The sequence below is a fragment of the Trachemys scripta genome, chromosome 1 (assembly GCF_013100865.1).
Source record: "Trachemys scripta elegans isolate TJP31775 chromosome 1, CAS_Tse_1.0, whole genome shotgun sequence".
Classification (NCBI taxonomy): Eukaryota; Metazoa; Chordata; order Testudines; family Emydidae; genus Trachemys; species Trachemys scripta.
In genome coordinates this window covers 303517996-303532846 of record NC_048298.1, presented here as the reverse complement: position 1 = coordinate 303532846, position 14851 = coordinate 303517996, and the positions used below count along the sequence as shown (strand labels likewise).

Below are 14851 nucleotides of genomic sequence, written 5' to 3'. Positions count from 1 at the left end.
ATGCATTTCCATTGGTGACAAGGATTAACAAGATACTGGAGATGTGTATTTATTTACTATATAGAATTCCTGCTTTGATAAAGCCACAGTTGAAAAGATTGGTTACCAATATATTTCATACACAAGAAAAACACCAATTTAACAGGACAGCATCAACATTTTTCTCTTCTTATTAGCCTCCATGTGGGAATCGGAGCATTTCATACAGAATAGAGCAAAAACTTCACACAAAGAGACCCCTCTTTGTATTTGTCATATTCACCGTGTCCTACTAAGGTATAAAAATCTAAGGGATCTTTTAGCTCCAGGCATAATACCTCCCACAAATAAAATATCAAAAGAGATCCTTTCCCACACCAGAGTCTTTTGCAATACGCAGTGCTACTTGCAGATGTTGCACTAGGCACTCAGAGATTTTGGGACCTAGCCATGGAGCCTAATTTGTCATTCATAATAATGGTACTTTGACTGTTGAAAAATTAACAACTATGCCATCTGTAGGATGTATTCCAGAGTATGTTTAGAAGAAACAAACAAACAAGCAAGCAAAAAAGGTATGTGTTTGATCATTTGTGGTTGAACATTTGAAAAATCTTAAATCTAGCGCTTGAGGCAAAACCTTTTAATAAAGATGGACTCTCCTCTAATGATTCATGTGCAGCATAAATTACTGCAAGGAAAGGAAAAATAGTATGGATTTATCTTTGTGACTGACTCCTTCAAAACTCGTGGGATTAACATACTAAATTAGGAATCCAAAAACAAGAAGTCAATCATGGATTAAAGTTGAAGAAGGGACTAACCTAAGAGCAATTCAAACAATTTCTTTACACAACGGGAGGTTGCAACATAGAATAAACTGTCAGCAGCAGTAATAGAGACTAGCATTTGTACATTGGTACAAGAGGAATTTGGATACATTTTCAAAGAAAAAAAAATCAAAGGGTATAGTCACTTCCTAGACACTTTTGGATTAGGGTGATGTGATATGCATAAACCATATCTCATTTTATTTGAAACAACAATTTGGAATGCCATTTTAAGTATCTGCTTTACGGCCTCCATAATAATTAATTATAGTTTTACTGAATTTTTCTGGTTATTTGTTTGGCTGTATTTTATGCTGACCTAGATCTTCTAGCAAAAGTTTTCTGTTACTCCTGGGTATGAAGCTGATAAAAAGAGATTCCATACAGAAAAGGACAACTCTGAAATAAGAACTTTTTTTTTAAAGTATAAAAATACAAACTGCTGAATTTTATCTACTTAGATTCTTATACTGCATCCATCACCATGGTATCTGAGCTTCTTATGAGGATATGATGCTCTAGTTAAAGTCTGATTCATATTATTTGGATGTTCACTAATATAGCCATGACACTGAGTTGTTCAGTGCAACTATCCATTGAGAATAACTTCTTTTCTACAGATGGACATTTACCTATATGAAGACATTTAAAGGCCAGATTTTCAAAAGCCCAAAGATGTATGCAAAAATGTGTGTGTGTGAGATTTATGCCTAATTAGTGGCACAACTGCTGCTACAAGTATACATGTAGATTGGGTATTTACACATAGAAACTTAAGTTTCCTAAGTGGTTATTTGTGTGGGTAAATAACAAATTTGTATGCCCAATCATGATAAGGAACTCAATTGTCTGCATACCTTTGTGTGTAGCTCTAGGTTTTTAAGCGATTTTGAAAGTTTGGCCCTATAATTGCATAGCCTGAATATATCTGTATTTTGGATACCTGATAAAATGATGTATTATTATTTAGAAAAATTTGTTACAAAACAACTTCCTATAACTTCAGTTATGACACCTATCACTTGAAAATGTCAGACCTGGGTATTTTGTAGTGTCTTAGGGGATAGGCTGAATCCTCTCCGCCATGTTAGATTCCAAGGATGAAATCCTTATGGCTACTTCTGATAAAAATTAAGATTTTAAAGTGTTTTTACATCAAAAACAGCATTTTAAAAACAAAATGCTGCTTTAACTATTTCAAATGTGATTACAGGCTACTTGTTCTATTGGACAAGTCCAAAATGGTGGTCACAAGGAGGACTTCACAGGTTATGCGTAACCCAATCTTGCGGGACTCCCAAATCTGACACATTTTTAAAAGTATGTTTATCTAAGCAGTAATAAGTTTAGACTTTTTTTGAGGGCTTAATTGAGTTCCAAGTGGGAAATTTATGAGGCTGATGGCTTAGTGCCTTATTCTCCTCTAGCACATTTGTTCACTTTCTCCCTTGCTGCCCTTACATATAGGGAAAAAACCTTATTAAAATATATAAAGCCACCATCGTCAAGTCTTGCCTTAAGATTTATATCTGTATTGACAACTAGAAAACTTGGCCATCTGACAATGGCAAGGCAGATGGTGAGCTGAGAAAAGTGCTATTTATAACTCATTCCTCTTGCTGACACCTCATCCTCTCCTCAGTACCCCCTTCTCAGTTTCTTCCACCTGTTAAGTCTTGTCACAGTCTTCGATTGTGAGACCTCTGATGCAAGCACTATCATTTTTATTTGTTGTACTGTACCTAGTACAAGGGGGCCTTGATCCTTAATTAGGGCAAGTAGGCTTTATTGTACTAACTTAACTAATTTGTTCCAATAAAGGAACCAACACTCCTTTCCTGTGTAATTCTCTCCGACCTGGTCACTGCCTTCCTATACTGATCAAAGTATCACTCACAAATGGTTTGAACTTTTCCTTGGTATTTCTGATATCTTCTTTGATCTTACCATGTTTCGGCTTCTAAGCATGACATGAAAGAGGTTCCGGTGTCTTTTTACATTTGAAATCAGCTATATATCTATCATAGCTCTGATATCATCAGAGAGACTTGATATCATCTGTAGTGAAATATCTGTTTCACATATGTTGGATAGATCTCTTATTTCACAGGCTGGTATAAAGCCAGGTAAACAAATAACTGAATGGGATGGAGACTTGTAATGATTCCCAGCTATTTGTCAGTGGAGTCTGTTTGCTGACTTCATGTTTCAGGGGTGATTCTGGGACAGCATAAAAGTGCAGTGTGAAGATTTAAGTAATCTTCTCCTGCAGACAGACAACAGGAATCTAAGAGTGCACCTGGCAAAAAGGCATTTTATTTGGGTTCTGCTCCTCTTACCATCTTGGTCACTTTACAAACAGAATTACTCTCTCACAGTTCAGTGCCTGGCTGAACTGGGAAACTTCACTGCTGATTTTGCTGAACCTGCTCTATGGATAAAGGGCTTGATTCTCACTTATAGAAGGTCTCTTTGCACTGCACTGGCAGCATAACTGGGCCTTAAGCAAGTGAAAATTACATTTACATCTTCTTTAAGACACTGCCAGAATGGCACATAGGGGCCTTGGGGCAAAGGAGAATCAGACCCAAAAGATTTTAATTTCCAGGGCTGTCATTCTTGGAAGTTTCATAAGCATTAAAGTTCTCTTCATTTAAAAACAAAAAGCACAAATATTAAATGGGCTCCAGTCCAAATCTGCAGAGTACGAGGACTTAATTTTTTCTTGATGTTTTCCCACATTCTCTTTCATCTAAGGGCTCTATACTGCTCCAACATTTTAGACCTCTTGTCACAGGAGACAGCTTTAATATGCTGCTGGAATGTATGCCCAATGAATGCAGCTAAACAGCAAGCTTATGTATTTAGAGAATTTAATACAACCCCATCCCCATTCACCAAAATACCATCACACCCCAATTGAACAAAGAAGTGACCAGTGTCAGCTCAGCAGACTCTAGTACAAGTAACACCTACAGCACAAAAAAGGTGAGTGCATTGGATATTTAGACCCAGAATTTTGTTTTTTGAATACCTTTCCAAGAAGTTGGAGGAAATTAATCACAAAAGCGTGGAAAGTCACAGTGTGAGATGATATGGCTAGATTCCTCCTTGGATTACAGGCTGTGCTCTCACTAGGTACATTTCTGGGACCAATTTTTAAATCTGCTACTGGTTTTGAGCTATATGATGATCCATGCACCCAGAGATGTTGGAGAAAGGGGGCAGAGGACAACAAGTTCTACAGACAGTTCTTCATTCTTGGTTTAACCCATATTTGCTCCTCTCCTAACTGAAGCTCTGACTTTCATGCCTGGCTGTACTCAGACTTCCTCACTGAGAACAATGTATTGTATGAGAGGAGGCAGGAACAAAAAGAATTACAATGACACTCAGTATTGCGGACCTGTGAAATTCAGTTACATAAAGCTTACTTCAGATGTTAAACCTCCAGTGAAATAAAACACATAACAGTAGAAAAAGCACAACTAACAGCCCTGTCATTCTGACAGACATGCTCTTCAGTTCAACTCTAAAAATATTTACTCAGTAGAGTCTTTTGAAAATTAGCTTGGAATGTAATTCAGGTACAAACTCTGGTTTCACTGTGATGTCGAAGAAAAATCTCTCTGCACATGGCAAGTCAAAACAGACAGTGGGAGATAAAGCCCAAGCTTGTTCAGAGTGTCAGGGAACAAACAATAATACTGCAGCAGCTACTCAAGGGTGTGCACCACAGTAGATGGAGGTGGGAATCTCACGAGCTGTGGGTTTTGTGTCACGGTGGAGCTTCTCTTTTCTGTGATCACCACCCCACATAAAGAGTGAATGGCACTCAAAGGCCTCATGCTAGAAATGCAAAACATCACAATCTTCCTTGTGGAAAGCAAAAAGTTTAATTCTGGTCTGGAAAGTGACTCCAAGGATAATAGCCTGGGGTTCCATATTTGTTGTATCTCAGTTTCCAGGTCAATTTTGCTAAGTGTATAAAAATAATTTTTTTCCAAAAGTGCCAGTGCTGAAAAGTCAACATGGCAGCTGAAAATAAAAAAATGAGTGCTCTCAAGGTTGGGTATCATCACTAGTATCAATTCTGTAGGTCAGTTCTTGCCCTCAGTTCAGGGCCGACTCCAGGGTTTTTGCCGCCCCAAGCAGCCAAAAAAAAAAAAAAAAAAAGGTCGCGATTGCGATCTGCAGCACTTCTGCCGCCGCTCTACTGCCGCCGCTTCATTCTTCAGTGGCAATTCGGCGGCAGCACTTCCCGCTGAGAGGGACTGAGGGACCCGCCGCCGAATTGCCGCTGAAGAGCTGGATGTACCGCCCCCTTCCATGTGCCACCCCAAGCCCCAGCTTGCTATGCTGGTGCCTGGAGACGGCCCTGCCTCAGTTACACAGGTGCAACCCCATGGGCTTCAAATTCTGCCTCCACTTATACCCCATTGCCAGCAGCAACTTTCTTGTGAGTGAATCTTACATATATGTAATGCAGATGTACAGGTGTAACTGGGGGCATAATATGGCCATGCAACAGAAACTACTCATTAACAATTCTGTTATGCAGATGCATTAGCCAGAATGGAATCCAGCTCATTCTTAGCTGTACTGGCTCTGCAGTGCCAACAGAACTAAAAAGGAGTAAAAGTTAATTTGTCAGTGAAGCAAGGAGACAGGACTCTGAATACCCAAAGGAAGCAGATGAGGATAGAAAGAAGAGGCCATCTTTACACAGGGTACTTTCAGAATAGACATGCATTTTAAGCATCATCTCAGGACATCTTATGGTTAACGCTGCGAGTCTGTCATGGAGGTCACAGAAATAATGGATTCTGTGACTTTCTGGGACTCAGTGACTTCTGTAGAGGCCAGTGCAGCTGACCCCAGGGCTGCCCAAGCAGCCCCAGCCTCCCTGCACCCTGGAGCATCAGCGGCACCCCAGGCTGCCTCCCAACCACTCTCCCCCCCCAAGTACCAGTGGCACCCTGGGCTGCTGCCCCCTGGGCACCAGTGGCACCTCGGGCACCTGAGCACCAGCAATGCCTGGAGCCCCCCTCCCCAGCCCAGAACACCAGCAGCACCCCTGAAGTCCCCCAGAGCTCCTAAGATTTAGTCAGGGGTATTTATAGAAGAAGTCATGGACAGGTCAGGGGTCATGAATTTTTTTTACTGCCCTGTGACCTGTCCATGACTTTTACTAAAGATGCCTGTGATTAAATCTTAGCCTTACTTATGGTTAGGAAGACCCCTCCCTACAACAAGATGATTTAACAGAAACACCTCAGGTCACAAAGTTCACTACCAATCTTCAGCCGTTCGATGAGTGGATTTTTCAGCCTTTTCACATTGAAGTAGTTATAATTTAACCCTATAGTATTATACAATATTTTTATTAGCTGTAACAATTATTGAAGCAGAGTCATGTTATACAATAATCTATAAGAATCAGTATTTTTTTTTAAAGTCTATGCAATGGAAATAGAACTCCTAGAGAAAAGTAATTGTGAAGCTGCTAAGGGTATTCCAAACTAAGAGAGGGGAAAAAATGCCTATTTTTAAAAAAATTCGCAATGCTCCATTAATTATTCAGCACTAATGAATACAATTATTCTCATCTCCAGCAACACTTAGATCCTCTTACTGAAAAAAGTTTTGTAAATATGAGCCAAAAAACTGGCTAGAAAAATATTCAATGAGTGAGATCAGGTCATGCTAGAACCCTCCCATCTCCTAAATGCCTTGTCTGAAAACTTTATGCAAATTTCTACACTATGATAAGACCATGCCTGAGAAATATCAGGTACATGGATTTAAGTTTTGGCAAAGACAGAGGACAATCAGAATCTATCTTATAATGAAGGAGAATTTATAACCTTAACCCAAATAAATTTGTTAGTCTCTAAGGCAGAGGTGGGCAAACTTTTTGGGCCGAGGGCCATATCTGGGTGGGGAAATTGTACACAGGGCCTGGGCAGGGCGTTGGGGTGCGGGAGGGAGTGCGGGATGTGGGAGGGGGTGCGGTGTGCAGGAAGGGGCTCAGGGCAAGGGATTGGGGCAGAGGAGGGCTGCGGAGCGTATGAGGGGGCTGAGGGAAGGGGGTTGGGATGCAGGAGGGGTGCAGAGTGCAGGAGGGGGCTCAGGGCAGGAGGTTGGGGTGCAGGAGGGGTACGAGGTGCAGAAAGGGGGCTTCAGGCAGGGAGTTGGGGGCGGGGTGCAGGAGGGGTTCAAGCTCCAGTCCAGCGCCGCTTACTTAAAGCAGCTCCGGGGTGGCAGCGGCGCGCACCAGTGCCAGGGCAGGCTCCCTGCCTGCCTGTCCTGTCCCCGGACCCGCGCCGCTCCAGGAAGCGCTGCAGCCCCTGGGGGAGCAGGTGAGGGGGTGGAGGGCTCCACGTGCACTGCCCTTGACGCACCTCCAGTTACCTCCCCCGAAGCTCCCATTGGCCGCGGTTCCCCATTCCTGGCCAATGGGAGCTGCAGGGGTTGGTGCCTGGAGGTAAGGGCAACTCACGCGGAGCCCTCTGCCCCCCTGCCCGGGGGCGGCTTCTGAGAGCGGTGCCGGGCCCGCGGCGCCATGGGGGGCAATCCCGTGGGCTGGATCCAAAGCCCTGATGGGCCGGATCCGGCCTGCGCGCCGTAGTTTGCCCACCCCTGCTCTAAGGTGCAGTTGGAAATGATAGTTTGACTCTTCAATACTATGGCAGCTGACCACATGTAGTAAATAGACTTTGAACTGTATTGGAAATGATGAACTCCAAAAGTAGAGGTCATTCAGATACATATAAGAAAAAATGGAACATGTTTGCTGAGAACTTCTGTTCTCCATGAGAATAATACATGCATAAAAATTAGGGTGACCAGTCAGCAAATGTGAAAAATCGGGACGGGGGTGGGGGTAGGAGGGAGTAATAGGAGCCTATATAAGAAAAAGACCCAAAAATCAGGACTGTCACTATAAAATCGGGACATCTGGTCACCCTAATAAAAGATTATCAGACCCTGAGGGAGTCAGATATGTACACAGACCACGGTATGATTTATTGAACAGTAAAACATTTCTGACCTATTGTGTCTCCTGTAATCTACTCTAAGTGGCTGGCTACTTATAAGGTTCTCATTTTGTTGTTTATTATCCCTCCCTCTTAGCATCTATTTATTGGAAAGAATGAAGAAAAACCTTCAACTATTTTTTTTAAATGATTTTGAGCACTGGTTCAGCAACACAGAATTTGCCATACCAGATCAGATGATTGATCCATCAAATCTAGTATCCTCATGATGTACAAGGCCATATGTGCAATAATGTGCATTAGGGAATGATTCTTCCTGACCATTGCTACAATCAGTTTACACCTGAAACATGATATTTGATTTCTCCCAAATCTTAACAGGCATAACTACACATAGTATTTAAAAGGTCATAAATGTATCCAACCTCTTTTAAAATCCAGCTTCACTATGTGACATCTTTTGGCAGTGAACTCCACAAAATGAATACGTGTCATGCGAAAAGAGCTTTTTTTTTTTATTCAAAATTAAATGTTAATAATTTAATTTTAATTTACTAATTGCAATTGTTACTGTTTGCCAAAGTCCATCCTCTTGACTGTTCTTACCTCAATAATATACAAGACCACATTCTTGTAGAAGCAATACAATATGCATTTGGTCACTCGATTGTAACTCCAGGCTCCATGGACTAATAATAGTTTCTCCAAGTAAGAAAACTAGAAAAAGAAAAATGGACATAAGTAAAAATAGCCTCACATTTTGCAACTCTCTATACAAAGTAAATGAAATTTAGATCAGCTATTAAATCCATTCCAAGAACTTCCTTTCCATGAGAGTAATTTTGACAGATTATTACCCACAAACAAAACATTAAAAAATAATCACAGCAAAACATTCCTTTTTTGGAATAAATCTTTTAAACATGATTCCATAAATTTGGTCCTCATTTGCTTTAAACAGGAAGAAGCCTTCAAATATTATTACTATCCTGATAGAAAAATGAGGCAAGGTTAACATAATAGGGTCTACTGGATTAAATATAAATGTGAACTCTTATTTCATGGCAAGAGAAGATGACTGTGTTTGAGGGTTTAATGATAAGTGTGTGGTACAAGGCTCTTCTCTGTGTTTTAAAAGGAGCAATGTGGTAATTAGAAATGTTCTGGGCTAAAATGGAGACTCAAGGTAAAGTGCTCAAAAGAAAAAAAGAACACTACCAGCTTTTGAAAGAAGATGGAAACAAATACATTTTTATTAACATTTACAGTTCACTCGATAATAAATGTGGTCATAATATGAGCTTCTAAAACAAATAGTAGATTCCTTTTCCCCTTAAATAAACCCACTTAGTAAATGAATCTAATGTGTATGGAAATTGGTGCCTAATAATACTGGTTTGAACCACAAAGATGACTCAGTTCTATTCCTATTTAATTCAATGGGATTTTTCACATTGCCTTCAATGAGAGCAAAATCAAGCTCACAGTGAGTCTGTCACACAGGCTCTGTCAAGGAACCCACCTGTGACTGTAACATTCCTTTCAGTTCAGCCTCAGGCCTCCCATGAGAAGAGAATGAATTTCACCTTTGTGTGTGGTGGTTTTGGGGAACCAGAAGGATGCCAAACAACTCACTTCCACTTCTGGGCTAGTGATATGCCGCCTCAAAAGGTTTGGAGTTCAAGTTTCAAATTCTGGTTCAAATTTATTATTCATCCAAAGCCCATTTGAAACTCTGGGATCTCCAAACATGAGCTAGAAATTTCATGATATATAGCCTTTCTCCCAAGATCTCCAGGACTTAATGCATTTGCTGCAAATACCACAAGAACAGGCTCTCTGGTGGTATTTCAGCAAAATAGAAAACAAAGCAAGCCACATTATAATTCAGTTTGGGTTCAGTCTCTATCCAACCTACATCAGGATTGGAAAGTAGATAACCAAAAGTGAATGGCTAATAAATGTACTAACCCATTAACTACCTATCAACCTACTTCAGAGTAACAGCCGTGTTAGTCTGTATCCGCAAAAAGAAGAACAGGAGTACTTGTGGCACCTTAGAGACTAACAAATTTATTAGAGCATAAGCTTTCGTGGACTACAGCCCACTTCTTCGGATGCATATAGAATGGAACATATATTGAGGAGATATATATACACACATACAGAGAGCATAAACAGGTGGGAGTTGTCTTACCAACTCTGAGAGGCCAATTAATTAAGAGAAAAAAAAACTTTTGAAGTGATAATCAAGCTAGCCCAGTACAGACAGTTTGATAATAAGTGTGAGAGTACTTACAAGGGGAGATACAGTCAATGTTTGTAATGGCTCAGCCATTCCCAGTCCTTATTCAAACCGGAGTTGATTGTGTCTAGTTTGCATATCAATTCTAGCTCTGCAGCAACCACACATCACTGAACAAAACCACTAACCCAGGAACCTATCCTTGTAACAAACCCCGATGCCAACTCTGTCCACATATCTATTCAAGTGACATCATCATAGGACCTAATCACATCAGCCATACCATCAGGGGCTCGTTCACCTGCACATCTACCAATGTGATATATGCCATCATGTGCCAGCAATGCCCCTCTGCCATGTACATTGGCCAAACCGGACAGTCTCTACGCAAAAGAACTAATGGACACAAATCTGACATCAGGAATCAAAATACTCAAAAACCAGTGGGAGAACACTTTAACCTGTCTGGTCATTCAGTGACAGACCTGCGGGTGGCTATATTACAACAGAAAAACTTCAAAAACAGACTCCAAAGAGAGACTGCAGAGCTAGAATTGATATGCAAACTAGACACAATCAACCTCAGTATTTTGGTTTAGGAATTCTTTGAAAATGAATCATGGGAACAAGAACATTTAAAAAAAAAAAAGAGGATTCAAACATGGTTTCTGTATGAGTGGAAGTTATTCTTTGGGCCCTGGGTCAGAGGCACACTTCCTTTTTATTTGTTTAGTTCATTATAGGATTCCTCGTGGAATCCTTAGTGAGTCTTTAAATAGAGCTATATTTTTCCACGTGTGCCCACTTCTGGAATCACTGGATTGGAATTATCATTTGGGTATAAGATACTACATTACAGTGGTCTACTTAAATTACTCAGAAGAACGTTCTCCCTTCAAGGCGGGCATATAATTTCCACTAAAGTTCTTCCTCAGTGCAGAAATATATGGTAACAATATACCATATGAAGCCTAAGTTTTCCTTTTGAAAACTATTTAGTGTTATTTTAGCCTAGTATTTCTCTTATTGCAAATAACTCTGTCTCATTTTACTAATCAGCACACAACAAAAATTTGATTCACGATAACACAGTAATATACTGTAATCTTTCAGGTAATAAAAACACTCTTCTCCCATCTAAGACAAACAGTTCCATGTGACTTTAAATTTTGTTTCCAAAATTAAAACTGCATATTATTGTTGCCCGCAACTTAAATAAAAGCATTAACTATAACTAGGGCTGTCAATTAATCACAGTTAACTCACGCGATTAACTCAAAAAAATTAATCGCACTTATAACAATAGAATACCAATTGAAATTTATTACCAAGTATACACGATCATAAGCTGGTTCATTTATAAGCTGACCCCTCCCCCCCCAAGATGGTTAAGTAAAAATGGAAAATTTTTATAACCTGTTCATAAACCGACCCTATAATTCAGGGGTCAGCAAACTTTGGCTTCCGGGCCATCAGGATAAGCCGCTGGCAGGCCGAGATCATTTGTTTACCTCGAGCGTCCGCAGGCACGGAGGTAAACCTAAGTAAACAAAGTGTCCCGGCGCACCAGCTGCTTACCCTGACAGGCCGAGACAGCAACTGGTGGGGAAATTTTTTTGGGGAGGGAGAAGCTGGGAGTCAGGGGAGTAACCCCTGTGACCACCCGCCACATGACCCCACCCCTAGCCTGGGACCCCAACACTCTCCCCATCCCATCCCTTCCCACCTTATCTGGGGAGGGCCAGGGGAGGATGTCTCTGACCTGGCTGGAGCTGCTCCGGCAGGCTGGGCAGCGCGGCTGCAGCCTGCTCTGGTGGGCCAGACTGGGTGGCGCAGCTGCAGCATGTTCCAGCAGGCTGGGCCAGGTGGCACGGGCGCAGCGTGCTCCGGCGGCGTGGCCAGGGGCTGGGGGAGGGGGGGGGGGGGGAGGCGGGGCCGAGCGGCATAGCTGCAGCCTGCCATTCCTGGAGCTGCAGCTGCTTCGGAGGCTGGGGGAGAGAGCAGCGTGGCCAGAAGCGGAGAGACTCTGGCCCCGCCTCTTCCCTTCTGGCTGTGCTGCCTCTCTTTGCTCCCTCTGTTGGGGGGGAGGGGCTGTGTCCCACCTCTCATACATACATACATACGCCGAACCCCTTCTCTGGTGCTTCCCTTTTTTACTAAAAAAATTTGGCTTATGAACGAGTATGTACGGTAAATATTTTTGGATGCTTTTCTACATTTTCAATATTGATCTCAATTACAACATAGAATACAAAGTGCACCGTGCTCACTTTATATTATTATTTCTGATTACAAATATATGCACTGTAAAAATGATAGTATTTTTCAATTCACCTCATACAAGTACTGAAGTGCAATCTCTTTAGCGTGAAAGCGTAACTTACAAATGCAGATTTTTTTGGTTACATAACTGCATTCAAAAACAAAACAGTTTAAAACTTTAAAACCTACAAGTCCACTCAGTCCTATTTCTTATTCTGCCAATTGCTAAGTCAAACAAGTTTGTTTACATTGACTGGAGATACTGCTGCCAGCTTCTTATTTACAATGTCACCTGAAAGTGAGAACAGGCATTCGCATGGAACTGTTGTAGCCAGCAATGCCAGGTATTTACATGCCAGATATGCTAAACATTTGTATGCCCCTTCATGCTTCGGCCACCATTCCAGAGGACATGCTTCCATGCTGATGATGCTCGTTAAAAAAAATAATGCATCAATTAAATTTGTGACTCTACTCCTTGGGGGGGAGAATTGTATGTCTCCTGCTCTATTTTACCTGCATTCTGCATATATTTCATGTTATAGCAGTCTTGGATGATGACCCAGCACATGTTTCGTTTTAAGAACACTTTCACAGTAGATTTGACAAAACACAAAGAAGGTACCACTGTGAGATTTCTAAAAATAGCTACAGCACTTGACCCAAGATTTAAGAATCTGAAGTGCCTTTCAAAATCTGAGAGGGACGAGGCATGGAACATGCTTTTAGAAGTCTTAAAAAAGCAACACTCTAATGTGGAAACTACAGAACCCAAACCACCCAAAAAGAAAAATCAACCTTCTGCTGATGGCATCTGACTCAGAAGATGAAAATTAACATGCGTCAGTCCGCACTGCTTTGGATAGTTATCAGGCAGAACCCATCATCAGTATGGAAGCATGTCCCCTTGAATAGTGGTTGAAGCATGAAGGGACATATGAATCTTTAGCGCATCTGGCACATAAATATCTTGCAATGCCAGCTACAACAGTGCCATGTGAATGCCTGTTCTCACTTTCAGGTGACATTGTAAACAAGAAGCAGACAGCATTATCTCCTGCAAATTGTAACCAACCTTGTTTGTCTGAGTGATTGGCTGAAGTAGGACTGAGTGGACTTGTAGGCGCTAACATTTTACATGGTTTTATTTTTGAATGAAGGTTTTTTTTGGTACATAATTCTACATTTGTAAGTTCAACTTTCATGAAACAGAGATTGCACTACAGTACTTGTATGAGGTGAATTGAAAAATACAATTTTTGTTTTTCTACAGTGCAAATATTTGTAATAAAAAATAAATATAAAGTGAGCACTGTACACTTTGTAGTCTGTGTTGTAATTGAAATTAATATATTTGAAAATGTAGTAAACATCCAAAAATATTTAAAATAAATGGTATTCTATTGTTGTTTAATCACATGATTAATCACAATTAATTTTTTTAATCGCTTGACAGCCCTAACTATAACATTATCTCTATTGCTATGGTCAATAATCCCCAAACCACAGTTAAACTGAGCACAACCCATTTTCACCATTCTTATATTCATCCAAAAGCCACTTGAAAGTGACACATGAATATCAAATGATTTCATCAGGTTTAAAGTTATTAGAATAAATGCCAAAGGTGTTAATAAAATGTGATAGGCCATCTATGGACAAAACTCTGACTACCTACTTATTCTTTTACACTGCCATTTTAATAAATAAATTGAATCTTATGAAGTCTTGTAAATATGGATTTTTTAAATGAATTGTGCCTCAAAAGTAATATATGGTAGAAGGTTAGAAGATTAGTAATGTAGAGACCACTGCTGGACAGTGTAACCATTGTGATCAAGGCAGTTGAAGGTTGTCCTGGTGTATTACACTTTTGGTGTCATACTGTGTAAGTGTTCTTGCAGTAAACTACTGTCTATTACTGAACTAATATCTGATGAGGTTTTTAACCTGACATTTTAAAAATGCATTTACTGCTTGTGAAAATTCTCAGATGACCACCCCTAAATATAGAAGCCCTCTGCCTGACCACGGAACACATACACCATGGTAGCAGTGCACCTTTCCTTTATTGCTCTGTCAATGGGTTAACCTGTTCAGGAACAACTGCCTCAAGGAGTAAAAGGGAAGTTTGCCTTTCTGCCCTTCCAATCCTTCAGCTCTCTCTGAAATTTCCAATAAGGGTGCCAATTAGTATCAACTGTAAAGGAAGATTTCATAGTGAGTTCATCTGATAGCTGCCTACATGCTTGTGGCATGAAATCCCAACTCATTTCTCACAGGCTACCAAAGAACCAGCAGACTAATGATTTTTGGTCATTACCCCGTTCTAGATTTGAATCTAACCTTCTTATACTATTACCAAATATTAAAGATTTTCTTATCACAAGTGATAAGTGAACATATATGATACCTTAACTGTAAATAAACAATATTCACATTACATGTACATCAGCAAAAGTCTCTTTTCTTTCTTGTGCTGCTTTTAATATGTTTATATTTTGATTTGTTCAATTAAACAAAGACCTTGCGCA

The 14851-nt window shown here is 40.5% G+C and overlaps 1 protein-coding gene across 3 annotated transcripts in view; it reads right to left on the bottom strand.

Annotated features, from left to right (window-relative positions):
• Positions 1-14851, bottom strand: part of ATP8A2 (ATPase phospholipid transporting 8A2) — a 584689-nt gene that overhangs the window by 221482 nt on the left and 348356 nt on the right. For all 3 annotated transcript variants that reach the window (XM_034758733.1, XM_034758730.1, XM_034758731.1), the window contains exon 27: positions 8417-8527. In XM_034758733.1, coding sequence (XP_034614624.1) covers positions 8417-8527 — 111 coding nt within the window. The remainder of the gene's footprint in view (positions 1-8416; positions 8528-14851) is intronic.